Source organism: Bufo bufo, chromosome 1, assembly GCF_905171765.1.
Source record: "Bufo bufo chromosome 1, aBufBuf1.1, whole genome shotgun sequence".
Classification (NCBI taxonomy): Eukaryota; Metazoa; Chordata; class Amphibia; order Anura; family Bufonidae; genus Bufo; species Bufo bufo.
In genome coordinates this window covers 790437082-790457874 of record NC_053389.1, presented here as the reverse complement: position 1 = coordinate 790457874, position 20793 = coordinate 790437082, and the positions used below count along the sequence as shown (strand labels likewise).

At 49.5% G+C, this 20793-nt stretch overlaps 2 protein-coding genes across 7 annotated transcripts in view; one reads left to right on the top strand and one right to left on the bottom strand.

Annotated features, from left to right (window-relative positions):
- Positions 1–19218, bottom strand: part of LOC120986419 — a 31769-nt gene extending 12551 nt beyond the window's left edge. Inside the window, exon 1 of the mRNA XM_040414982.1 lies at positions 19198–19218. The gene's annotated coding sequence lies outside the window, so the exon portion shown is untranslated. The remainder of the gene's footprint in view (positions 1–19197) is intronic.
- Positions 1–20793, top strand: part of DOCK6 (dedicator of cytokinesis 6) — an 88599-nt gene that overhangs the window by 48086 nt on the left and 19720 nt on the right. For 4 of the 6 annotated variants that reach the window (XM_040414975.1, XM_040414976.1, XM_040414974.1 and 1 more), the window contains exons 23-29: positions 2989–3093; positions 3625–3708; positions 4460–4555; positions 4639–4779; positions 13243–13356; positions 14059–14229; positions 19245–19384. In XM_040414975.1, coding sequence (XP_040270909.1) covers positions 2989–3093; positions 3625–3708; positions 4460–4555; positions 4639–4779; positions 13243–13356; positions 14059–14229; positions 19245–19384 — 851 coding nt within the window. The remainder of the gene's footprint in view (positions 1–2988; positions 3094–3624; positions 3709–4459; positions 4556–4638; positions 4780–13242; positions 13357–14058; positions 14230–19244; positions 19385–20793) is intronic. The other 2 variants (XM_040414979.1, XM_040414978.1) reach the window with 2 other exon arrangements.

Sequence of the window (20793 nt, the reverse complement as noted above, 5' to 3'; positions counted from 1 at the left end):
ACTCCCTGGATCAACGACCCCTCTCTAGTAGCTATAGCCTGTAATATTATTACGCTCCAGAAATACATCCAGGCCCCTCTTGAATTCCTTTATTGTACTCACCATCACCACCTCCTCAGGCAGAGAGTTCCATAGTCTCACTGCTCTTACCGTAAAGAATCCTCTTCTATGTTTGTGTACAAACCTTCTTTCCTCCAGACGCAGAGGATGTCCCCTCGTCACAGTCCTGGGGATAAATAGATGATGGGAGAGATCTCTGTACTGACCCCTGATATATTTATACATAGTAATTAGATCTCCCCTCAGTCGTCTTTTTTTCTAAAGTGAATAACCCTAATTTTGATAATCTATCAGGGTACTGTAGTTGCCTCATTCCAGTTATTACTTTAGTTGCCCTCCTCTGAACCCTCTCCAGCTCTGCTATGTCTGCCTTGTTTACAGGAGCCCAGAACTGTACACAGTACTCAATGTGTGGTCTGACTAGCGATTTGTAAAGTGGTAGGACTATGTTCTTATCACGGGCATCTATGTCCCTTCTGATGCAACTCATTATCTTATTGGCCTTGGCAGCAGCTGCCTGACACTGTTTTTTGCAGCTTAGTTTGCTGTTTATTAAAATTCCTAGATCCTTTTCCATGTCAGTGTTATCGATTTGTTTTATCATTTAGTATGTACGGGTGACTTGCATTATTCCTTCCCATGTGCTTAACCTTACATTTTCCCATGTGCATAACCTTAGTTTTCTATTCTCTAGCTTCTTTATTTTTTCCACCTTGGGTGGAGCTGGGTGTTTCCCTTTGTTTCTTTCTTGTATATGGCCTTTTTTCCCAGGCACTTGTCCTTTGGATCCCGGCGGTCTCCCACAATTTTTTTTTTTTCTTTGGACTCTTTCTGGTCCTGGAGCCTCTCGGCTCACTTCCTTAGTTTTCTATCTACCATTTCAAGCTAGGGCCTCTCCTGGTCCTGTTGGGTCACATGGTTCTCCTGCATCTGTACGCCCAACTTTTTTTGCATGAGATTTCCTTCCCACCCCCGGGGATTGCTTTGGGACTTCCCATGGTGCTGTGTCCCCCAATGACATTAACGAGAAAATTGGATTTTTGTACTTACCGTAAAATCCGTTTCTCATTCAATTCATTAGGGGACACAGATTCCACCCTTTGTATTGATTTCTCTTTCTGCCACCAGGCTGCTGTTCTTCTTCTTCTTTCTTCCCCAGTCCAGGACATGTTGGTACAAACTGATTAGCCTAGTGTCTGTGGAGAGGGTATAGCCCACCTGGGCGGAGCCAACCTTTTTCATATCTAGTGTCTCCTCCTAGTGGTAACTGGGCATATACCCATGGTGCTGTGTCCCCCAATGAATTGAATGAGAAACTGATTTTACGGTAAGTACAAAAATCTAATTTTTCTCTTCTTTATGGTTTTCTGCGTTGCCTTCTACACTTCTGGTCTAGCATGCTCCCACATATGGCGGAGATATTGCCAGGCCAGCAGGATTGGACCATGTTTTGCAGGGCATGTTTCCTTCTTTATTCTCTTTTCTTCTGACTTTAGTCTTCTCCTCTTGGCCTTTATCTATATTGGCTGTATGCCCTCACCTTCCTCCTCTCCTTCGTGGCACTGTCTGTACTTGGTGTGTCTTGTTCTCCTCCAGTCCTGAGCCATGGCCTCTACTGGGTGTAGTTAAGATCTCCAGAAAGTACATGTTTGTTCTTTTCTCCCCCCTCCTTGAATAGTCTACACTTTGTCTTCACTTGCTTCCTCTTCTCTTTCTTCTAGTCTTTACTGGATATGTGTACTTTATTCCTCTTCTCCTGCCGGCCGTCCTCCATACTAGACATGTCTTCATTCATCCCTTTTTCTCGTCCCAGGATATTATCTTTTCCTTTTACCCTTTTTCTTCTGCTCTTGGACATTGTTTTTATGGGCACATCTTCGATCTTGATTCTCCAAATCTTTGTTTGGCATGTTTTAGTCTGTCTTTCAGCTTCCTCCTCCTTCTGATACAATTTATACGGACTATCCCTTCCTACATCACCACCCACTGGCCAGGATAATCTTTCTTGGAAATTTCATCCCTCTTCGTTCTCCTCATGGACATATCTTCCATCCTCACCCTCTTCCTGGTATAATCTATTCTAAGTATGTCTTCCCTCCTCCCCCTTCTCCTCCTGGTGTAAGCTACATTGGATATGTCTTCTATCTTCATCCTCGTACTTCTGCTTTTGATGATTTCAGACGTCATCTCCTTTTAACCTCTCCTGGGCTAGTCTACACTCTGTATGTCTTCTCTTTCACCTCCTGGGCTGTGTCTTCAGTTTTTACTCTCCTTCTCCTTGTATAATCCGTACTGAACATGTCTTCACTCATTATTCTCTTCCTTCTACCAGGTATGACTTTGATCATCATCATTGTCCTCTTTCTGGCCTTAGTTTATCCCATGTCTTTATTTGTCATCCTTCTGGTTAAATTTATATGGAGTATCCCCTCCTACTTCACCATCCTCTGCCCGTGATATTCTTTGATGTGAATCTCTTTCCTCTACACCCTCTTCCACCTCCTCATGGACATGTCTTCCATCTTCACTCTCTACTGCCTCCTCATGGAAATGTCTTTCTATCTTTACCCTCTTCCACCTACATATGGACATGTCTTCCATCTTCACTCTCTTCCGCCTCCTCATGGACCTTTTTTCTTCCGCCTCCTCATGGACCTTTCTTCCATCTTTTCCCCCTTCTTCCTGCTATAATATTCACTAAACATGTCTTTTCTCTTTACCCTCTTTCTCCTCCTGGGCTAGTCTGTATGTCTTCTCCTCCTCTTATGCTCATATCTTTCATCGTGATTGATACTGGCTGTGTACTCTTCATATCTTCCATTGTGATCCATACTGGCTAGGTCTTCCTCCCAGACATAGCCAGTACTCGGTATATTGATCTTCCCTCCACTGATTCAGTTACTCTCCTCGCAATTGTCTCTCCTGCAGGGTATTGATCGCTCTCACTCTTGGGTGAACTCTGCTTATTGTCCAGGGGGTACGAAATCTGTGCAACGGCGGGCCCAGCCCAGTTCCAACACGGAGCTTCGACAGGTGGCACTCCTCCATTACATGTCGTGCATGTGCCAGCCTCTTCATTCATGCATGCCCTGTGCACCCATTTCACCCTCCGTAGCTGTAGTCCTATCATGCCATCATCTGTCATATCTCCATTCTGTTTCTGTAGCATGTCCCACAGCAGAAGTAGTATCAGTACTTAGATATATGGATATTACATACAGTTTCTTATATGTATCATACAGTTGACATGAGCTGCATCACTTCATATTATCCTGTAGATCCTGAGCCATGGCTCTCCAGCTGTTGTAACCCTACATCTCCCAGCATGCCCTGATAGTATGTGGTCACAACAGCTGGAGAGCCACAGGTTAGAAAACCCTGCTGTAGATATTACTGTATTGTATATGTGCTATGTATCACCCGTGGTCTGTTAGTGGCAGTTTATAATGGTCGTTCACCCATTTCCTATTCTCTCCCATGACCACTGGATCTCTAACCCATCATTCTTTCTTCCATGTTACCTTTTCATCCTCTTCTCTGTGCCATCATCTAACTCTGCTGTAGAGCAATGAGCGCAGTACAAACCGCATTTCCAGCTACATGGAGGGCGATGCTTCCTCCACTCCACCTCGCCTCGTTGCCAAAAAGGTATATGATAAAGACCAGATTAACGGACGACACCCGAAGCAGAGTTGAACTTTGACTTGTAATACGTTTTAAATGGTAACTTACTGGTTAATTTTAATAGTGCAGGGGGGTGTAGTGAGGAGCGCAAGGTGTGCTGTTAACTCATTCACCAGCTTACTAACCAGAGTCTGTGCAGTATTAACCAGAAATAACACTGGGGTCTAACATGGCCAGTCTGAACGAAGCTTTACCCATAGGGGGGTTTAAATTACCTGGGCTCTGACCCACCCAACACAGGGTGACACAGGAGGAAGGAAGCAGCTATGTGACATGGAGTCTGCTCCTCCCACCATAGGGTGACACACAGGAGGAGCTATGTGACATGGAGTCTGCTCCTCCCACCATAGGGTGACACACAGGAGGGAGGAGCTATGTGACATGGAAGTCTGCTCCTCCCACCACAGGGTGACACACAGGAGGGAGGAGCTATGTGACATGGAAGTCTGCTCCTCCCACCACAGGGTGACACACAGGAGGGAGGAGCTATGTGACATGGAAGTCTGCTCCTCCCCATGACAGGGCGACACAAACAGGAGGAAGAGAATGTAGCTTGCCTATGACATGGCAATTATCAGACCGTGATGAGTGTATCTGACATGTGAAGCAGGGTATATAGTAGGACATCCCTCAGTACTACACTAGCGTATGAAGGACGGTGCTGTACAGATAAGTGGCAGGAGGTGCATGGTGTGACGCTGTTCTCTCTCTGCAGCTGTTACATGAGGAGCTGGCGCTGCAGTGGGTGGTGAGCAGTACTCCTGTGCGGGAAGCCGCTCTCAGCCAGGCCTGGTTCTTCTTCCAGCTCATGGTAAGTGGCTCTGGATTAAATTATACTTGGGTGAACTGGGGCGTCACCTCTCCACGTGATCTTACTTTTTTTCCCCTATTCAGACAAAGAGCATGACGCTGCACCTCCACAACTCTGAGCGGCTGGACGCCCCCCGTGCACAGAGGTTCCCAGAGAGGTTTGTGGACGACATCTCAGCTCTCGTGTGCAACGTCTGTTCTGAGATCACCAGCCGATACCTCAAGGTTCGATTTCTTGCATGTTCTGTGTGCGGATGTTTTAGGTCTTCCGTGTTCCAAATTCGGGGCAAAAAATTGAATTGGACATTTACAATGTACTTTCACACAATTTCATTTAATAGAGAATGGTGTAACTAGTAAATTTCTAAATCGCTTCATTTAAAAAATCTGCCTGCATCCACCTGAAAAAAAAGGTCATGGAGAAGCTCCTGTATGTCTGTAAGTGTGGTCTCTCCCTCCTTTATCAGCTTTCTGAACTCCCTAGAGAAAGTAAGGGTAGTGAGGTCACTGCATACAGTACTGGCAGATTCCAGAGAGCGACTCCCTGCTTGTGAGAGAAATGCATCTATCTCTGCAAGTTAAACAGGAAACAATTTGGCTGAGGGAGACATTACGGAAGCCCAAAAGAGACCTGCTCCTTCAGTCATGATTCCACAATGCAGCACAGCCATTATGCAGATTTTTTATTTATTTTTTTAAAGCTCAAGTACGCGTTAAAAGGATTGTATGGTTAAATGGTAAAAACTAAGTTCCAGCACTCCCATTTTCTTTGGTAGCTAAAATCCTCGTCTTTATTCAGGCAGTAGAAACAATGTACAGGACATGCACCCACTAGTGTAGCAACATTGACGCGTTTTGAACGAAGTTCTTATTCTTAAAGGGTTTCTACCACTTCGTTTTCACCTAATTAGCTTTCAGACACTAGCGATCCGCTAGTGTCTGCTCTACCTAACCATCCTAATATAACAGCTTATTGTCCTGCCGTTTCGTTAAAAAACGAACTTATATAGATATGCTAATGAGCCTCTAGGTGCTATGGGGGCGTCATTAGCACCTAGAGGCTCGGTCTACCTTCACAAACTGCCGCCGCAGTGTGGGGATTATAAGTAAGCAAAAAAAAAAAAGGTTTAGTGGGGTGACAGAAGCCCTTTAAGACCATTCGGATGTCTAGTATCCAATTAAAAAATCCGAAAAGCCTCCCTCAATCTAACCAAGCCCTTTAAATCGCCTCCTCTTTTCGGTAATTTCACTTGTTCGATCGCAAAAGCTTTAAAATATTTCACATTGTTTCTAGAAGACCTCGAACTATAGGGAACAATGTATCCCCCTCTTTGTATACACAAGGGGTTAAACAGGACGATACATGGCTTACTTACAAAGGCTTCACCAGGTGTGGCCATTTTCGCTGCCGCACATGTATTTATGTAACGAATACGAAAACTTTCCATAATGCGAATACTTCTCACATACACCCTATTAAATCGTATATCCGTTGTAATTCGATGGGGGTTGTAGATGTTCTTCACGGCACAGCTTGTGGGATGATGTATGTGGGTCGCACCACCAGAAAATTCATAGTCAGAATTTTGGAGCACCTCCACTACATCAGCAATCCTGCCAGTGTGAACATATCCAATGCGGCTGAACACTTCATACAGGAACACGAACGCAATCTGAAATATTTCTCGCCCAGTTTCCTTGGGGGACACAGAAGACCTTGGGTATAGCTCATCTCCATAGGAGGCGTGACACTAAGTGAAAGCTGTTAAGCCCCTCCTCCACAGCTATACCCTCAGCCTGGAGAGAGAGACTGCCAGTTTTTGCTTAGTGTCCAAGGAGGCAAGACACTCCCTGCTCTGCAGGGCTGGTTTCTCCTTGTTTAAATTTTAGATTTTTACCTTTTTCTTTTCTTTTTGTTCCAGATCATCAGGGATAACAGAGACGCACTAGACCTCTCTGTTCTCCCGGGGTTGAGCTGCGCCAGTGCCGGTCACCCGCACTGCTGCCTCCCCCACAGAAGACAAGGTGGATCAGGGCAGCCCAGCTCCCCTACATCCCGCCAGCGCAAGGGTCGCCCGCACGCCAAGTCCCTCTTCCAGCGTCCTGCCACTACGGTGCCAGTAGCTGAAGGGGCGACCCTGCTGGAATGGACCGAGGGTGAAGACGGCTGTGGTAAGAGATTGGCTTCTCCAGCCCTACGTCTCCCACCCCCCCACCCTGGTCTCCTGCGTGCCTGACCCCCATATTGGGCCTCTAGTCCCCTGCTGGATCTATGCTGGCCCCTGGGGTGCCGCAGAGCGGCAATCTCCTTCTGCCCCCTTCCTGCCTGGGACATGCAGCCAGTGGCTGTCTCCACAGCCAGCTACAGAAGCGGCAACATAGTTTATTTCTTTATCAGCACAGGCACCCGGTCTCTGGGTCCCCCCCTACATCTCCTACCGGAGTGTTGCTCCAGGCCTGAGGCTCCTGACGGCTGTGGAGTAAGGCCTCGCCTCCGGCCGACATTGGTATTCCGGTGCGGCCGGGCGCCGCAAAAATCTTAGCCCAGGCTCCGCGGCCTGCCAGGCCGCCATTCCGGGTCCCTGACTTTTCCGGCCGGCGGGGTGGGCTCCCGCGGCCGGCAAGCCGCCATTCCGAGCAAGCCCCCATTCTGGGCCCCTGACTCTTCCGGCCGGCGGGGTGGGCTCCCGCGGCCGGCAAGCCGCCATTCTGGGCCCCTGACTCCTCCGGCCGGCGGGGTGGGCTCCCGCGGCCGGCTTTGGGCTTGACTTCTAGGCCCAGCAGGCCCCGGCCGACCGTCGGTGCCGGTCGGTGGGGCTCCGCAAATTTTGGCCCAGGCTTCGCGGCCTGCTGGGCCGCAATTCCGACCGGCCCGCGGGGTGGGCACCCGCGGCCGGTTTGATGCGCCACTCCGCCTCAGTTCCTGGCGGTACATACCGGGCGCCGCAAATTTAGTCCCCGGCTTCACGGCCTACTAGGCCGCAAAATTCCGGCCTCTGGTGGAGGGGGCGGGAACTTCTCCAGGCGCGAATTTTTCCCGCCGGGAGGTTCCTCCGCCCCCAGGGGATCGCAGCGCCGCCCTCCAGGCCGGATCCATGTTAACCCTTTGGGTACAGGCCGGATCCCAATGGGCCGGTATGGCTGGCCCCCCTTTTTCCCTTTTCCTGACTATCTGTGCCCCTATATGGTGGCACCCTTTAGCCTCAGAGAGGCTGTGTTTTTAAAAAAAAAAAAAAAAAAAAATGAATAATAATAATAAATATATATATATATATATATAATAATAATAACAGATTTCTTTTGGACTGCGCAGGACGCTGCAGCCTCATCAGTAGTGCTGCATGTCTGCATGCCCTCTTTCCACAGGCGGCATAGTGTTGCGCTCCCAACCTGCGTCACTGCTAGGGCATTTCCCCTTTTAGGCGGTTTTCCTGCCCTCTTCCAGGATACGTCGCTGGCCAAGTGCATGCGGCCCTTCCGTAGGCAGCATTCATCATCTCTCCAGTTATGGTGCCTGCCAGGTGCATCCCCCCCCCTCCTAGGCGGGATACTGCACTCTCCCTGGCTGCCGGCTGGCCATGTGCATGACCCCCTTTTAGGCGGAATACTGCACCTTCACCGGATACGGTGCTGGCCATGTGCACGACCCCCTTCCATAGGCGGAATGCTGCACTCTCTCTATGGATTTGCTGCCGGCCATGTGCACGACCCCCTTCTCTAGGCGGAACGCTGCACTCTCGCTGGATTCACTGCCGGCCATGTGCGTCACCCCCTTCCATGGGCGGAACGCAGCGCTCTCACTGGATTCGTTGTCGGCCATGCGCGTGACCCCCTTCCATGGGAGGAAGGCAGCGCTCTCACTGGATTAGTTGCCGATCATGTGCATGACCCCCCCTTTTTAGGCGGAATACTGCACTCTCACCGGATACGGTACTGGCTATGTGCACGACCCCCTTCCATAGGCGGAACGCTGCACTCTCTCTGATGGCTATGATGTACTTATGTACTATGTTACTATGCTGCACTCTCACTGGTTTCGCTGCCAGCCATAGGCATGACTCAGGCAGCATACATACATCCCTCTGTCTGTGGTGTTTTCTCGCAGGTACGTTGCTGGCCATGTGCATGTACCCCATACATGGCGGGGTGCTTGCACTCTCGCTGGATCCGCTGTCGGCCATATGCATGACCCCTCTTCCGTGGGCGGTGTTTGCACTCTCGCTGGATTCGCTGCCAGCCAGGGGCATGCCTTCCTTCCTCAGGCGACATACACACATTCTCACTGACTGTGTTTGTCTCTCGCCGGTACGTTGCTGGCCATGTGTATGACTCCCATACATGGCGGGTGCACGCACTCTCCCTGGATGAGATGCTGGCCATGTGCATTACCCCCCCTTTTTGTCTGGGCGGCATGCTACACTCTCACCGGATACCTTGCTGGCCATGAGCATGGCCCTCTAACATGGGTGGAACGCTTGCACTCCCATTGGATACGGTGCTGGCCTTGTGCGTGACCACCCCACATTCCATGGGCAGAATTTGGCACGCTCATGAGATTCACAGCTGTCCTTTTATGGCTGTGCTGGACTTGTACATGTCCCCCTTCATTGGCAGAGTAGTTGCACTCTCGCTAAGTCAGTGTTGGGTGTATTATTGCACACTCACTTAATGCTAGGATAACCCTGTGCATGTTCCCCTTTCACTAGGTGGACCTCCTGCGTTCCTGCTGGATTATATGGTATGTCCTGCTTCTCTGAAGTAGGTACGGCCTTAGGCATCTCTCCCTTTTGGGACCGGCCTTTGCACTCTTGCCGACTGCAGTTTGCCAGATACAATTTCCCCCCTTTCGGGGCGGACTGCTTGCGTTCCATCGCATGCTATACTAGGCTTGTGCATAACTCCCTTGCAGGTTGCACTTTGCAATTACGTACATGCTGTGGCACTCTGTGGCGGCCCCCTTTTTCGCTGAATTAACCTTTTGCAGTGAGCGGACGTTCTTGTGCGTTGTTTGGGCCGTGTATGCCTTCTCCTCCTGTAGGTGGGTTGGCCTTCTCACTGCTTACGGGCTGCTCGTACGTATGCCTCATCTGCTTCCTGCGGCATACTTTTGTTTTCTTGGGATACGATGCTTGCCGCAAGCCTTGCACTCGTCTCTAAGGAGTTCATTCTGTCCACCTGACCCGGACGGGCTCTACTTGCTCTATGCTGCACGGAGCTGGGTGGTACTCATTCATTTAGTTGGCCCTTCATCCCAGGGAGTGTTCGTGGTTCCTAGATGCGTGCCCATTCGTCCTTCCGCGGTATTGCTTCCCTGCGCTAGTGGTCACATGGTCGAGAGTGCTGTTGTCTGGAGCGCCCCTCGAATTCTTCGTTGGCTCTGGCAGGACTGCGGTTCCCTTGCCTGCTCAAATTTCCTCCTCTTCGGATGTAGTGTGGTATGAGTCCTTCCTCTTGGCGCCTCTACGCTTCAGTCTGATCTGCTACCAAGTGCGGGCCGCTTTTCTCGGGAAGGTCACCCAAATTCTCTTGGGTGCTCGATTACCCAGGTCGGAGGACCTCCACCTTGGGTTCTTCAGGGTATTCGCCTTCTGCGAGGCGGTGAACCGGGCATCTCACAGTGTAGCAGGGTTCTGCTTTTGAGCTGTCCTATGGCTTCCCTGTTGCCCACTCCTCCGTTCGGTTGGAGGGTGTTATGCCGGCCTCTGTCTCGACTACCTTATCTCGCTGGCTCTGTTTGGCTCCCGCTCGGTACAGATCACTCCGATGTGGCTTCTGTCCCGCCAGACTTCAGAGGCTGTTCCTTCACTGTCCTCCTCTCTGGGGAGAGCATGGTTGTTCATGTGGATGGTTCCGGTGTTCCTTTTGGCCTCGTACTGTCTCCCTTGTTCACACTGGCTGTATTGGCTGTGCCTATTTACCGAGTCTACCGCGTTCTGTCCTCCCGCTGAGTGCAGATTGCGTGGTCCATTCTAAGACAATGGTCCTGCTGTAGACTTACCTTCTCGGTAACTTGGGGGGACTACCTTTCGGTCCAGATTGTCCTTTGATCTCCCACACCGGGACTGTAGAACATGGCTACATCAGCATGGACTTAGCCTGTCTTGTCCTGGCATCTGGCGGATACTGGGCGGACCCTTTGGTTCCGTTCCGTCTGTCCTTCTGCTCCCCCACTGGGTGGATACGGGACAACGTTGCTCGGGGGCCGACTGTACCAGTTTTGTCGACTTCTGCCCGTGTTACTGGTCTGCGCCTGATCACATTGGGTTTTTCGCCCGCTTGCCAGGCGACTCCAGCGGGTTCGCTATTGTCCGCTCCTGGCTGTATTTTCGTCCAGGATCTGTCGTAAGACTTATGGTTTTTTTGTCTGGGGTTCTGTGGGAAGCTGTGCATTCCCCACTCTGACTTTTTCTCTCCCCATGGTTCTGTCTTTTTTCCAGTCCGGCCTGGACCTGGGACTGAGATTCCTTTACTTGAGGTATCAGTGTCAGCGCTGTTCTTCCTCTTCCAGCGTTCCCCGGCCCTCTGGGCCTGTCAAGACCTTCTTACTCGAAATGGCTCTTGGGTTCCTCTGTACTGTCCTTCGGTACCGCCCTGGGAACTACATACTGAGCTCTCGGCGCTCCAATCTTTTCCTTGGAGCCGTTACAGAAGTTCTCTCTACCCCGCCTGTCCTGTACGGTTGTGTTTCCGTATCAGTCGTGTCTCTGACGGGTGCCTGAATGGCCCCTTTTTTTGTTCTGAGCCTTCTGTCTTTTCCCAGGACAGGGCTGTTTCTACATCCCGTTCCTTCCTTCTGAAGGTGGTGTTGCCTTTCGCTTCAACACTTCACCGATTTGGACGTTGTTTGGGCCTTGCCGGTTTTACTTGGAGATCTCCGACTCTTGTCGACGTTCGGTCTCTTGGGTTTCCTGGAGGTCCGCGCTTAGAGTTGACGGACTCCAGGGTCGTTTTCCTCCGCCTTATCAGATTGGCTATTGCTGAGGTTACCGCACCGAGGGCAGGATTCTGCCTTTGCTGTCACCGTTCATTTCACCAGAGCGGTCGGTGCCTCCTGGGCCGGAGGTATTGGGCTTCGGCCATGCATTTGAGCAAGGCGGCCACAGGTCTTCCTTGCACGCTTTACAGAGTTCTACAGGGTGCATACTCTGGCTTCGGCGTATGCTGCTTTGGTCCGCCTGGGTCTGCAGGCGGCGGTTCCTTGATGCCTTCGGGTGCTTCGCCTTGGTGCTGTGGTCCCTCCCCTTTTGGACTGCTTTTGAACGTCCCAAGGTCTTCTGTGTCCCCCAAGGAAACTGGGCGAGAAAACGAGATTTTTGTATAACTTACCAGTAAAATCTCTTTCTCGCTCTTTCCTTGGGGGACACAGCACCCACCCATTCATTGTTTTTCTCTACACGGTTTCCGAGTTTGTGTTACCCGTTGGGTAGTTGGCTTGTTGGTTCTTTGTTGGACTTTGCCTTTTCTCACTGCTTGGACACGCAACTGGCAGTCTCTCTCTCCAGGCTGAGGGTATAGCTGTGGAGGAGGGGCTTAACAGTCTTCACTTAGTGTCACGCCTCCTATGGAGATGAGCTATACCCAAGGTCTTCTGTGTCCCCCAAGGAAAGAGCGAGAAAGAGATTTTACTGGTAAGTTATACAAAAATCTCGTTTTTAAAGCTTTTGCGATCAAACAAGTGAAATTACCGAAAAGTGGAGGCGATTTAAAGAGCTTGGTTAGATTGAGGGAGGCTTTTCGGATTTTTAAATTGGATACTAGACATCCGAATGGTCTTAATGTGAAAAATGAACTGATGCATCTTTATTGACCATTTTTTGGATCGGTATTAGGGGAGTAAGATTTGCTTACACTAGATCTGTATATGCTTATATATTTATGTATGACAGTTTGTATTGTTTTGCATATGTCATTTTAAATTTGGTTATGGGAATTGTCACTTTATATATAGAAGCATCGAATTTAGATGGATGCTACTTGCATTTTCATTGCTTGGCAATGTGAACAGTGCCTTATACAGGGAACAGAGGGCTACACCTTTTCCTTCTCTTCCCCCCTTCCCTGCCTTATACTTCCCGAGAGCCCACGTATTAATGGGCTTCATTCAGGGGTGGCAGATACGCCACAGGTTATCCGTTCCTACACATTGTATGGAGCTGTGACATTTTGGTGCTGGAGCTACTGCAGAATATCTGATCCGATATTGATGGATAGGCCATCAGTGTGCAAAGATCAGAAAACGCCTTTAAGGTGGTTGATTAGAAAGCAGATCGTCAAAGGCCCTACTGAGTCGATCGACAGGAGTCCTTTATTCAGATCCTCCAAAGGGTGTCTCTTTTTATGGAGGACCCCATCTATGGACAGTCCATTGATTTCAGTGGAAACTGTAATGCTTTGTTTCTCCTGTGGTTGGCGCCGCAGGGAAATGAAATACTTGCTGCAGAATGAAGTGCAATACCAGACGCAGGCCATGGAGAAAGGTGGCGCTATTACCAGAAGGATAAATCAAGGGCAGACCCTTTTTTCTAATCCTTGAAACCCCTTTAACCCTAACAGGAACATAAGCAGCACCACAGAACCTCTCCTAAATAGGAGATAAGTGACTGCATGAATAATGTGGATTTCTCTACTTTGCCGTCCATCCTCCAATGGTCCCTGGATTCCCTCCTGATGTCTTTCTCTCATCCTTAGGATGCAGAACTTGCCGAGCGGCTCAACAGCAGCCTGGCCTTCTTCCTCAATGACCTCTTGTCCCTGATGGATCGCGGATTTGTATTTGGTCTCATCCGCTCGTACTACAAGCAGGTAATCGCAGCAGTCATGCTTTCACATACCTGGCCCGCACTCCCGTTATAGGGGATAGGTACTCTGACTAATGGGGCCTCTACAGACCCGATAATGGGGCAGATATTTATGTGATTGCAAATGGATATGCCATATTAGTGGTTTCTGGCCAGCATGGGTGGAGTTTACCTTGTGTCGTGGGGTGTTTCTGCATGGGTGGGGTTGGGTCTGTGTGGGTTTGGTCAGGCATGGGTGGAGTAGTTTTTAGCCTGTGTGGTTGGAGTTGGCCCTGTGTGGGTGGGGTCAAATATGTATGGTATTGCAAATGCATATGCCACATTAATGGGGTTGGGTCTGCATGGGTGCAGTTGGCCCTAGGTGGGTGGGGCTGGGTCTGTGTGGGTGGGGCTGGGCCTGTGTGGGTTTGCTCAGGCCTGTGTGGGTGATGACAGATATTTATGGTATTGCAAATGGATATGCCATATTATTAGTGTTGGGTCTGCGCGGGTGGGGTTTTATCTGCGTGGTGGTCCGATATTTATGCATTGCAAATGGATATGCCATATTAGTGGTCTTGGGCCTGTGTGGATTTGGTCAGGCCGGTGTCAGATATTTATGTTATTGCAATGGACAGGTTTGGTCAGGCCTGTATGGGTGCGGTTGGGCCTACACGGGTGAGGTTGGACCCATATGTACCTCTGTATGTGATGCCATGTTTTACAGATCAACGGCAAATTGCCAAAGGCACCGAACCCCAATGTGCTGATCTCGCTGCGCATGGATCTGATCCGCATCGCGTGCTCACATGAACACTACGTCGCCCTAAACCTGCCCTGTGGCCGCCTCTCTCCACCCAACTCGCCCTCGCCCTCTATTTCTTCTACTACATCACAGGTAAGTGACCCCACACATATGCCAGTTTTAAGACCAACTCCACATAGACATCATATATGTGATCGGTCGCCCCACCAGTTTCGGTTGGAGCCACTGAGTGTCCGGTATGTGTGGGATATTGTTGATTTTGAGAGATAAGCGTTACCAGCAGCCGTCTGTCTCTCTCCCCAGCTGATTCTGCATATTTATCCAATGGCTGGTCACAGAGTGAGGTGCAGACAGGACATTTTAGAGGTTTTTTTTTCTCCTTTTCTTTAGTTTTTATGTGCGGTAAAATTCCTATAATCCAGAATACGATAGTAACATTGTTTATAAGGCCGAAAAAAGACATTTGTCCATCCAGTTCTGCCTGTTATCCTGCAAGTTGATCCAGAGGAACTTGCATAATTCAGAAAGTCTCATATTTTGCAGAACTGCAAATCCATGTGACCTATTGTTAAGTAGATCACGCAGAAGCCGTCTTCTAGTTTATATGTGGACATTGAGAATCACCTTATTTCCTATGTAGACAGCAAGATTTTGTGGGGTCTTTCTAACCCCTTAGACCACAGTTTTGACATGTTGTGCAAGGGAATTCTCAATACATGGCAAAAACGTAATAAACAGACCGCTCTGCTGTCCTGGCATGGCGGGCGAGGACAGCAGAGTAAACGCCCCCCGAAACGCCCAGGTCCCTCATACAGAACATGCTTACCTGGTCCCCGACGCTCATGTCCCTCCACGACCGCCACTGCATCTCCCCATCGTGCAGATCACAACATCCGGCGACGTGTGGTGCAGCCAATAGCAGGCCACGATGGTGACTTGCCCCCTTGCATCAGGTGTGACGTCACCCGTGACACTAGAAAAGCAAGTCACCGTTACGGCCTGCTATTGGCTGCACCCCCCCCAGCGCCGGATGTTGTGATCTGCAAGACGGGGAGATGCAGCGGTGGCCGAGGGGGGATCCGGAGAGACATGGGCGTCAGGAATCAGGTAAGTATGTTCTGTATAAGGGACCCGGGCGTGTTTACAGGAGCGGATAACCCCTTTAAGTCTCCTTCTGGTGTATGTTAATCCTGCAATAAAGGTCCCTTCAGACTTTTGGGAGCATCTTTCCCATATTAAGGTCAGACACCTTATCACAAAAGACTGGCCTTCATCTTACAAACGTCTTACATCGACATGACTGCGACTCCTTCTGTAGAGCTTTTCATAAGAAGCTATCACCCGCGCCCCAAGATTCCTGGTTGGAATCACGTCTGATGAAACGGAGCCCACACTCCAACAAGCTTTCTTTCATCTATGATCAGCCTCTGACTCAAGAATCTCAGCTCAAGCCCCAAGATGTGGTCAGATGGGAAGAGGAACTTGGTCTGACCCTGAACTTCATCGTATACTTTCTAGGTCACATGACTTCTCCCATTCTATCAGACTTCAAGAGAACTTGACACGTCGGTAGAAATCACCAGTTTTGCTTCACACACTTAATCCCGGGATCCCAGATACATGTTGGAGATGCCAATCGTATGGGGGCACTTAGTCTATGTTGGCACTGTCCTCTCACTAAGGGTTACTGGAAAGCTGTTGAAGACATCATTCATGAAGTTTGCTCCAGCAGACACTGACACCTGCGTTAACCCTTTCTTTGGTGCCCCGCCCCCTCATTTACACAGCGGAAACACAATCTCCCCGCATTATTATTGTCTGCCGCTAATGGATTCCAACCTTCTGGCTAAACCATAATCCTCCTTCCTTACAAGCCTGGAGAAATAGTCAATCAAGTCCTTCACCTGAAGGACTAGCCCATTGGGAAAATATGACCAGAAAGTAATTCCTAAAAATCTGGGATCCCCGGATTAAAGGGGTCTTCTCACTTCAGCAGATGGCTTTTATCATGTAGAGGAAGTTAATACGAGGCACTTACTAATGTATTGTGATTGTCCATATTGCTTCCTTTGCTGGCTGGATTCATTTTTGCATCACATTATACACTGCTCATATTCAGGGGTTACGACCACCCTGCCATCTAGCAGCGGTGGTCGTGCTTGCACACTATAGAAAAAAGTGCTGGTGGCCGGGATGGTGGGACCTTGCATAGGCTGGTGTTTTTTTTCTGTAGTCTACAAGCATGACCATTGCTGATGGATGGCAGGGTGGTCGTAACCATGGAAACAAGCAGTGTATAATGTGATGGAAAAATTAATCGGGACAGCAAAGGAGGCAATATGGACGATCACAATACATTAGTAAGCGCCTTGTATTAACTCTCTCTACATGATAAATGCCATTGGCTGAAGTGAGACAACCCCTTTAAGGCCTCTTTCACACTTGCGTTGTCCGGATCCGGCGTGTACTCCACTTGCCGGAATTACACGCCGGATCCGGAAAAACGCAAGTGTACTGAAAGCATTTGAAGACGGAACCGTCTTCCAAATGCGTTCAGTGTTACTATGGCAGCGAGGACGCTATTAAAGTCCTGGTTGCCATAGTAGGAGCGGGGAGCGGGGGAGCAGTATACTTACAGTCCGTGCGGCTCCCGGGGCGCTCCAGAATGACGTCAGAGCGCCCCATGCGCATGGATGACGTGATCCATGTGATCACATGATCCATGCGCTTGGGGCGCCCTGACGTCACTCTGGAGCGCCCCGGGAGCCGCACGGACGGTAAGTATACTGCTCCCCCGCTCCCCGCTACACTTTACCATGGCTGCCAGGACTTTAGCGTCTTGGCAGCCATGGAAACCATTCAGAAAAAGCTAAATGTCGGCTCCGGCAATGCGCCGAAACGACGTTTAGCTTAAGGCCGGATCCGGATCAATGCCTTTCAATGGGCATTAATTCCGGATCCGGCCTTGCGGCAAGTGTTCCGGATTTTTGGCCGGAGCAAAAAGCGCAGCATGCTGCGGTATTTTCTCCGGCCAAAAAACGTTCCGTTCCGGAACTGAAGACATCCTGATGCATCCTGAACGGATTTCTCTCCATTCAGAATGCATTAGGATAATCCTGATCAGGATTCTTCCGGCATAGAGCCCCGACGACGGAACTCTATGCCGGAAGACAAGAACGCAAGTGTGAAAGAGCCCTTAATCTAAATATTTGGACACAACACACTAGGCTTTTACCTTGCCATGAAATACGTTCTCATATGTCCTACAAGGATCTTTGGAAATATCCAATCTCCATAACCCCTTCCCTCCTTCCAGACATCATATAGTACATGACAGTCTTTTTTTCTAACACTGCTAGAACCGGCCCTGTACCTCATATGGATCCAGAGATCTCCCCATTTATTGCTCTGCTAGATTTATATCAAGCTGACAGCTCAGGGGAGTGTGTTTTCTGCCGCAGCTCAGGGGGCGTGTCTCATACTCCCTATCGCAGCTCAGGGGGCGTGTCTCATACTCCCTATCGCAGCTCAGGGGGCGTGTCTCATACTCCCTATCGCAGCTCAGGGGGCGTGTCTCATACTCCCTATCGCAGCTCAGGGGGCGTGTCTCATACTCCCTATCGCAGCTCAGGGGGCGTGTCTCATACTCCCTATCGCAGCTCAGGGGGCGTGTCTCATACTCCCTATCGCAGCTCAGGGGGCGTGTCTCATACTCCCTATCGCAGCTCAGGGGGCGTGTCTCATACTCCCTATCGCAGCTCAGGGGGCGTGTCTCATACTCCCTATCGCAGCTCAGGGGGCGTGTCTCATACTCCCTATCGCAGCTCAGGGGGCGTGTCTCATACTCCCTATCGCAGCTCAGGGGGCGTGTCTCATACTCCCTATCGCAGCTCAGGGGGCGTGTCTCATACTCCCTATCGCAGCTCAGGGGGCGTGTCTCATACTCCCTATCGCAGCTCAGGGGGCGTGTCTCATACTCCCTATCGCAGCTCAGGGGGCGTGTCTCATACTCCCTATCGCAGCTCAGGGGGCGTGTCTCATACTCCCTATCGCAGCTCAGGGGGCGTGTCTCATACTCCCTATCGCAGCTCAGGGGGCGTGTCTCATACTCCCTATCGCAGCTCAGGGGGCGTGTCTCAGCTCTCCCTATCGCAGCTCAGGGGGCGTGTCTCAGCTCTCCCTATCACAGCTCAGGGGGCGTGTCTCAGCTTTCCCTATCACAGCTTAGGAGGCAGTTGAAAGATGAAACTGAGCATGTGCGGCCTTTTCAGTGAGCAGGACAAAGAAATAAGAGAAAACAGCAGGTGGCGCTATACAAATACATTTTGTTGAATAACTCGGTGGCTATCCAAAATTTTTATTTACATGCAATTACAAAAGTATTCAGATCCAGGTGCTGGTCTGAAAACTGTAGAATATTTTTCATGAGACAACCCCTTTAAGGTTTTGTTTGTGCTTCCTTTAGTTTGGTAGTTTACTGCAGAGATTGACATCTTGACTGAAGACAACTGGTGGTTGGAAGATAATTCATACTGTACATTTTCACACGTCTGCAGACATTCAGACCCATTTTATTGTAATAGAGCAGCATGTCATGGATTATATGGAGACCCCTGTAATAGAGCAGCATGTCATGGATTATATGGAGACCCCTGTAATAGAGCAGCATGTCATGGATTATATGGAGACCCCTGTAATAGAGCAGCATGTCATGGATTATATGGAGACCCCTGTAATAGAGCAGCATGTCATGGATTATATGGAGACCCCTGTAATAGAGCAGCATGTCATGGATTATATGGAGACCTCTGTAATAGAGCAGCATGTCATGGATTATATGGAGACCTCTGTAATAGAGCAGCATGTCATGGATTATATGGAGACCCCTGTAATAGAGCAGCATGTCATGGATTATATGGAGACCCCTGTAATAGAGCAGCATGTCATGGATTATATGGAGACCTCTGTCTTTTAATGCTGTTAATAGAAATGTTGCGCATTTATTGCAGTTCCATGTGATGCGGTTGCTACTCAATAGAGATTAAACACTTATGTGGGACTTTACAGGCATGAGCATAAAAAGGGGCAGATTTTACAAACATGGCGGTCTAACACCCAGTGACGTCTGTCCTCTCTCTCACCCGTAGAGCTCTGTCTTCTCCAGCCCGGCACAGGACAAGACTGTCACCAACATGTTTGAGCTCTCGGTTCCATTTCGACAGCAGCACTTCCTGTCCGGCATTATCCTGACGGAGCTCGCCCTAATACTGGAGCCCGATGTCGATGGGTGAGTCTAAAAGGGACCATGTCCTGAAAAGGGAGGGGGCTCTCCTTGTTCCGAAGGATTATTCTTGTCCCATGAGTAATGTAAAAAAAAATGTAAATCAGACGTAAGCTGGAACCAGGCCTGCGCCTCCACATTTATTGTTTCAATTGCTGCGCTACATTTATATCAAGCTGGCATCTTAGGAGGTGTGCCCCTTCTGCTGCAGCTCAGGGGGCCATATCCTCAAGTGGCAGTTCAAGGATGGAACCGAGCATGTGCACCCACCTAGGGTTGGACGATATCAAAAATATTCAGACGATAACGATATTAAAAAATTTAACGCGATAACGGTGTATATCGTGATAAATACTCGTTTTAAAGAAAAAAACACAAGGAGACGTTATACTGTATGGGGGGCCACAAGGAGTCGTTAAAATGGACTATGGGGCAGAAGCCAGCAGGAGACGTTATAATTGACTATGGGGCAGCAGCTATTTATGCAGGAAACCATTACCAGTCTACTCTAGAATTCTCTTCTATACATAAATAGCAAATTTAGACAATTTAAAATTTCTGACTTTTGTGCAATTTTTAAAAACTCGTGTTTTATCCATCATATTTAAAATACAACGCAGCCAAAAAGGAAAATTATCAGCGCTCTGCATCTCCAGTATTACATTGGCCCAGCACCATGATTATCCCCACAATGTCCAGCTGTGTAGATCCAGCGCCCACATATAAGATGTCCGAGCAGCGCAGAAATATCTTTGTTGGGATGATGCTGATGGGGCAAAAAAATACAGGATACACAGAGCACTGCATTAACATGATATAGACTGATAGGAGGCAAATACACTCACTGATTACTGCACCAGCACGTTCTGGCTGAGCAACTGAGCCAGAGCTTGCACTCAGCCAGAACGTGCTGGTGCAGTGATCAGTTAATCCACAGGCTCTTGCTGAGCACCTGAGCTGGAGCCTACTGGTGCAGTGATCAGTGAGTCCTCTGACTCAGATGCTCAGTGCTCAGACTCACTGATTACTGCACCAGTAGGCTCTGACTGAGCACCTAACACAGGGAGAACACAGGAGAGTTTAGCGTCGTACTCTACATTCCGGGTGTCAAGATTCCTAGAGGTAGGATGACCTCTTGTCTTCAGTCACCTCCTCACCTCTGCAGCCACGCTGCACTCTAAGTGATCCCATTACCCCGGTGCAGAGCAAAGATCAGTGCTCTGCTGTCCGTCCACAGCTCCTTATCAGCTTGTCCCCAGACATCTGTTGGCCTCCTCACGGGCTGCTCTTCAGTCTTCACGGATCTTTCCTCGGCCAGCCACTAGTTAGCCTGCACTCTACAGTCAGGGACTCTGGAGAAGCAGCGCGCCGAAATTGGCCAATGAGCAGCCTCCCTCCCTAGTAACAAGCTCCTT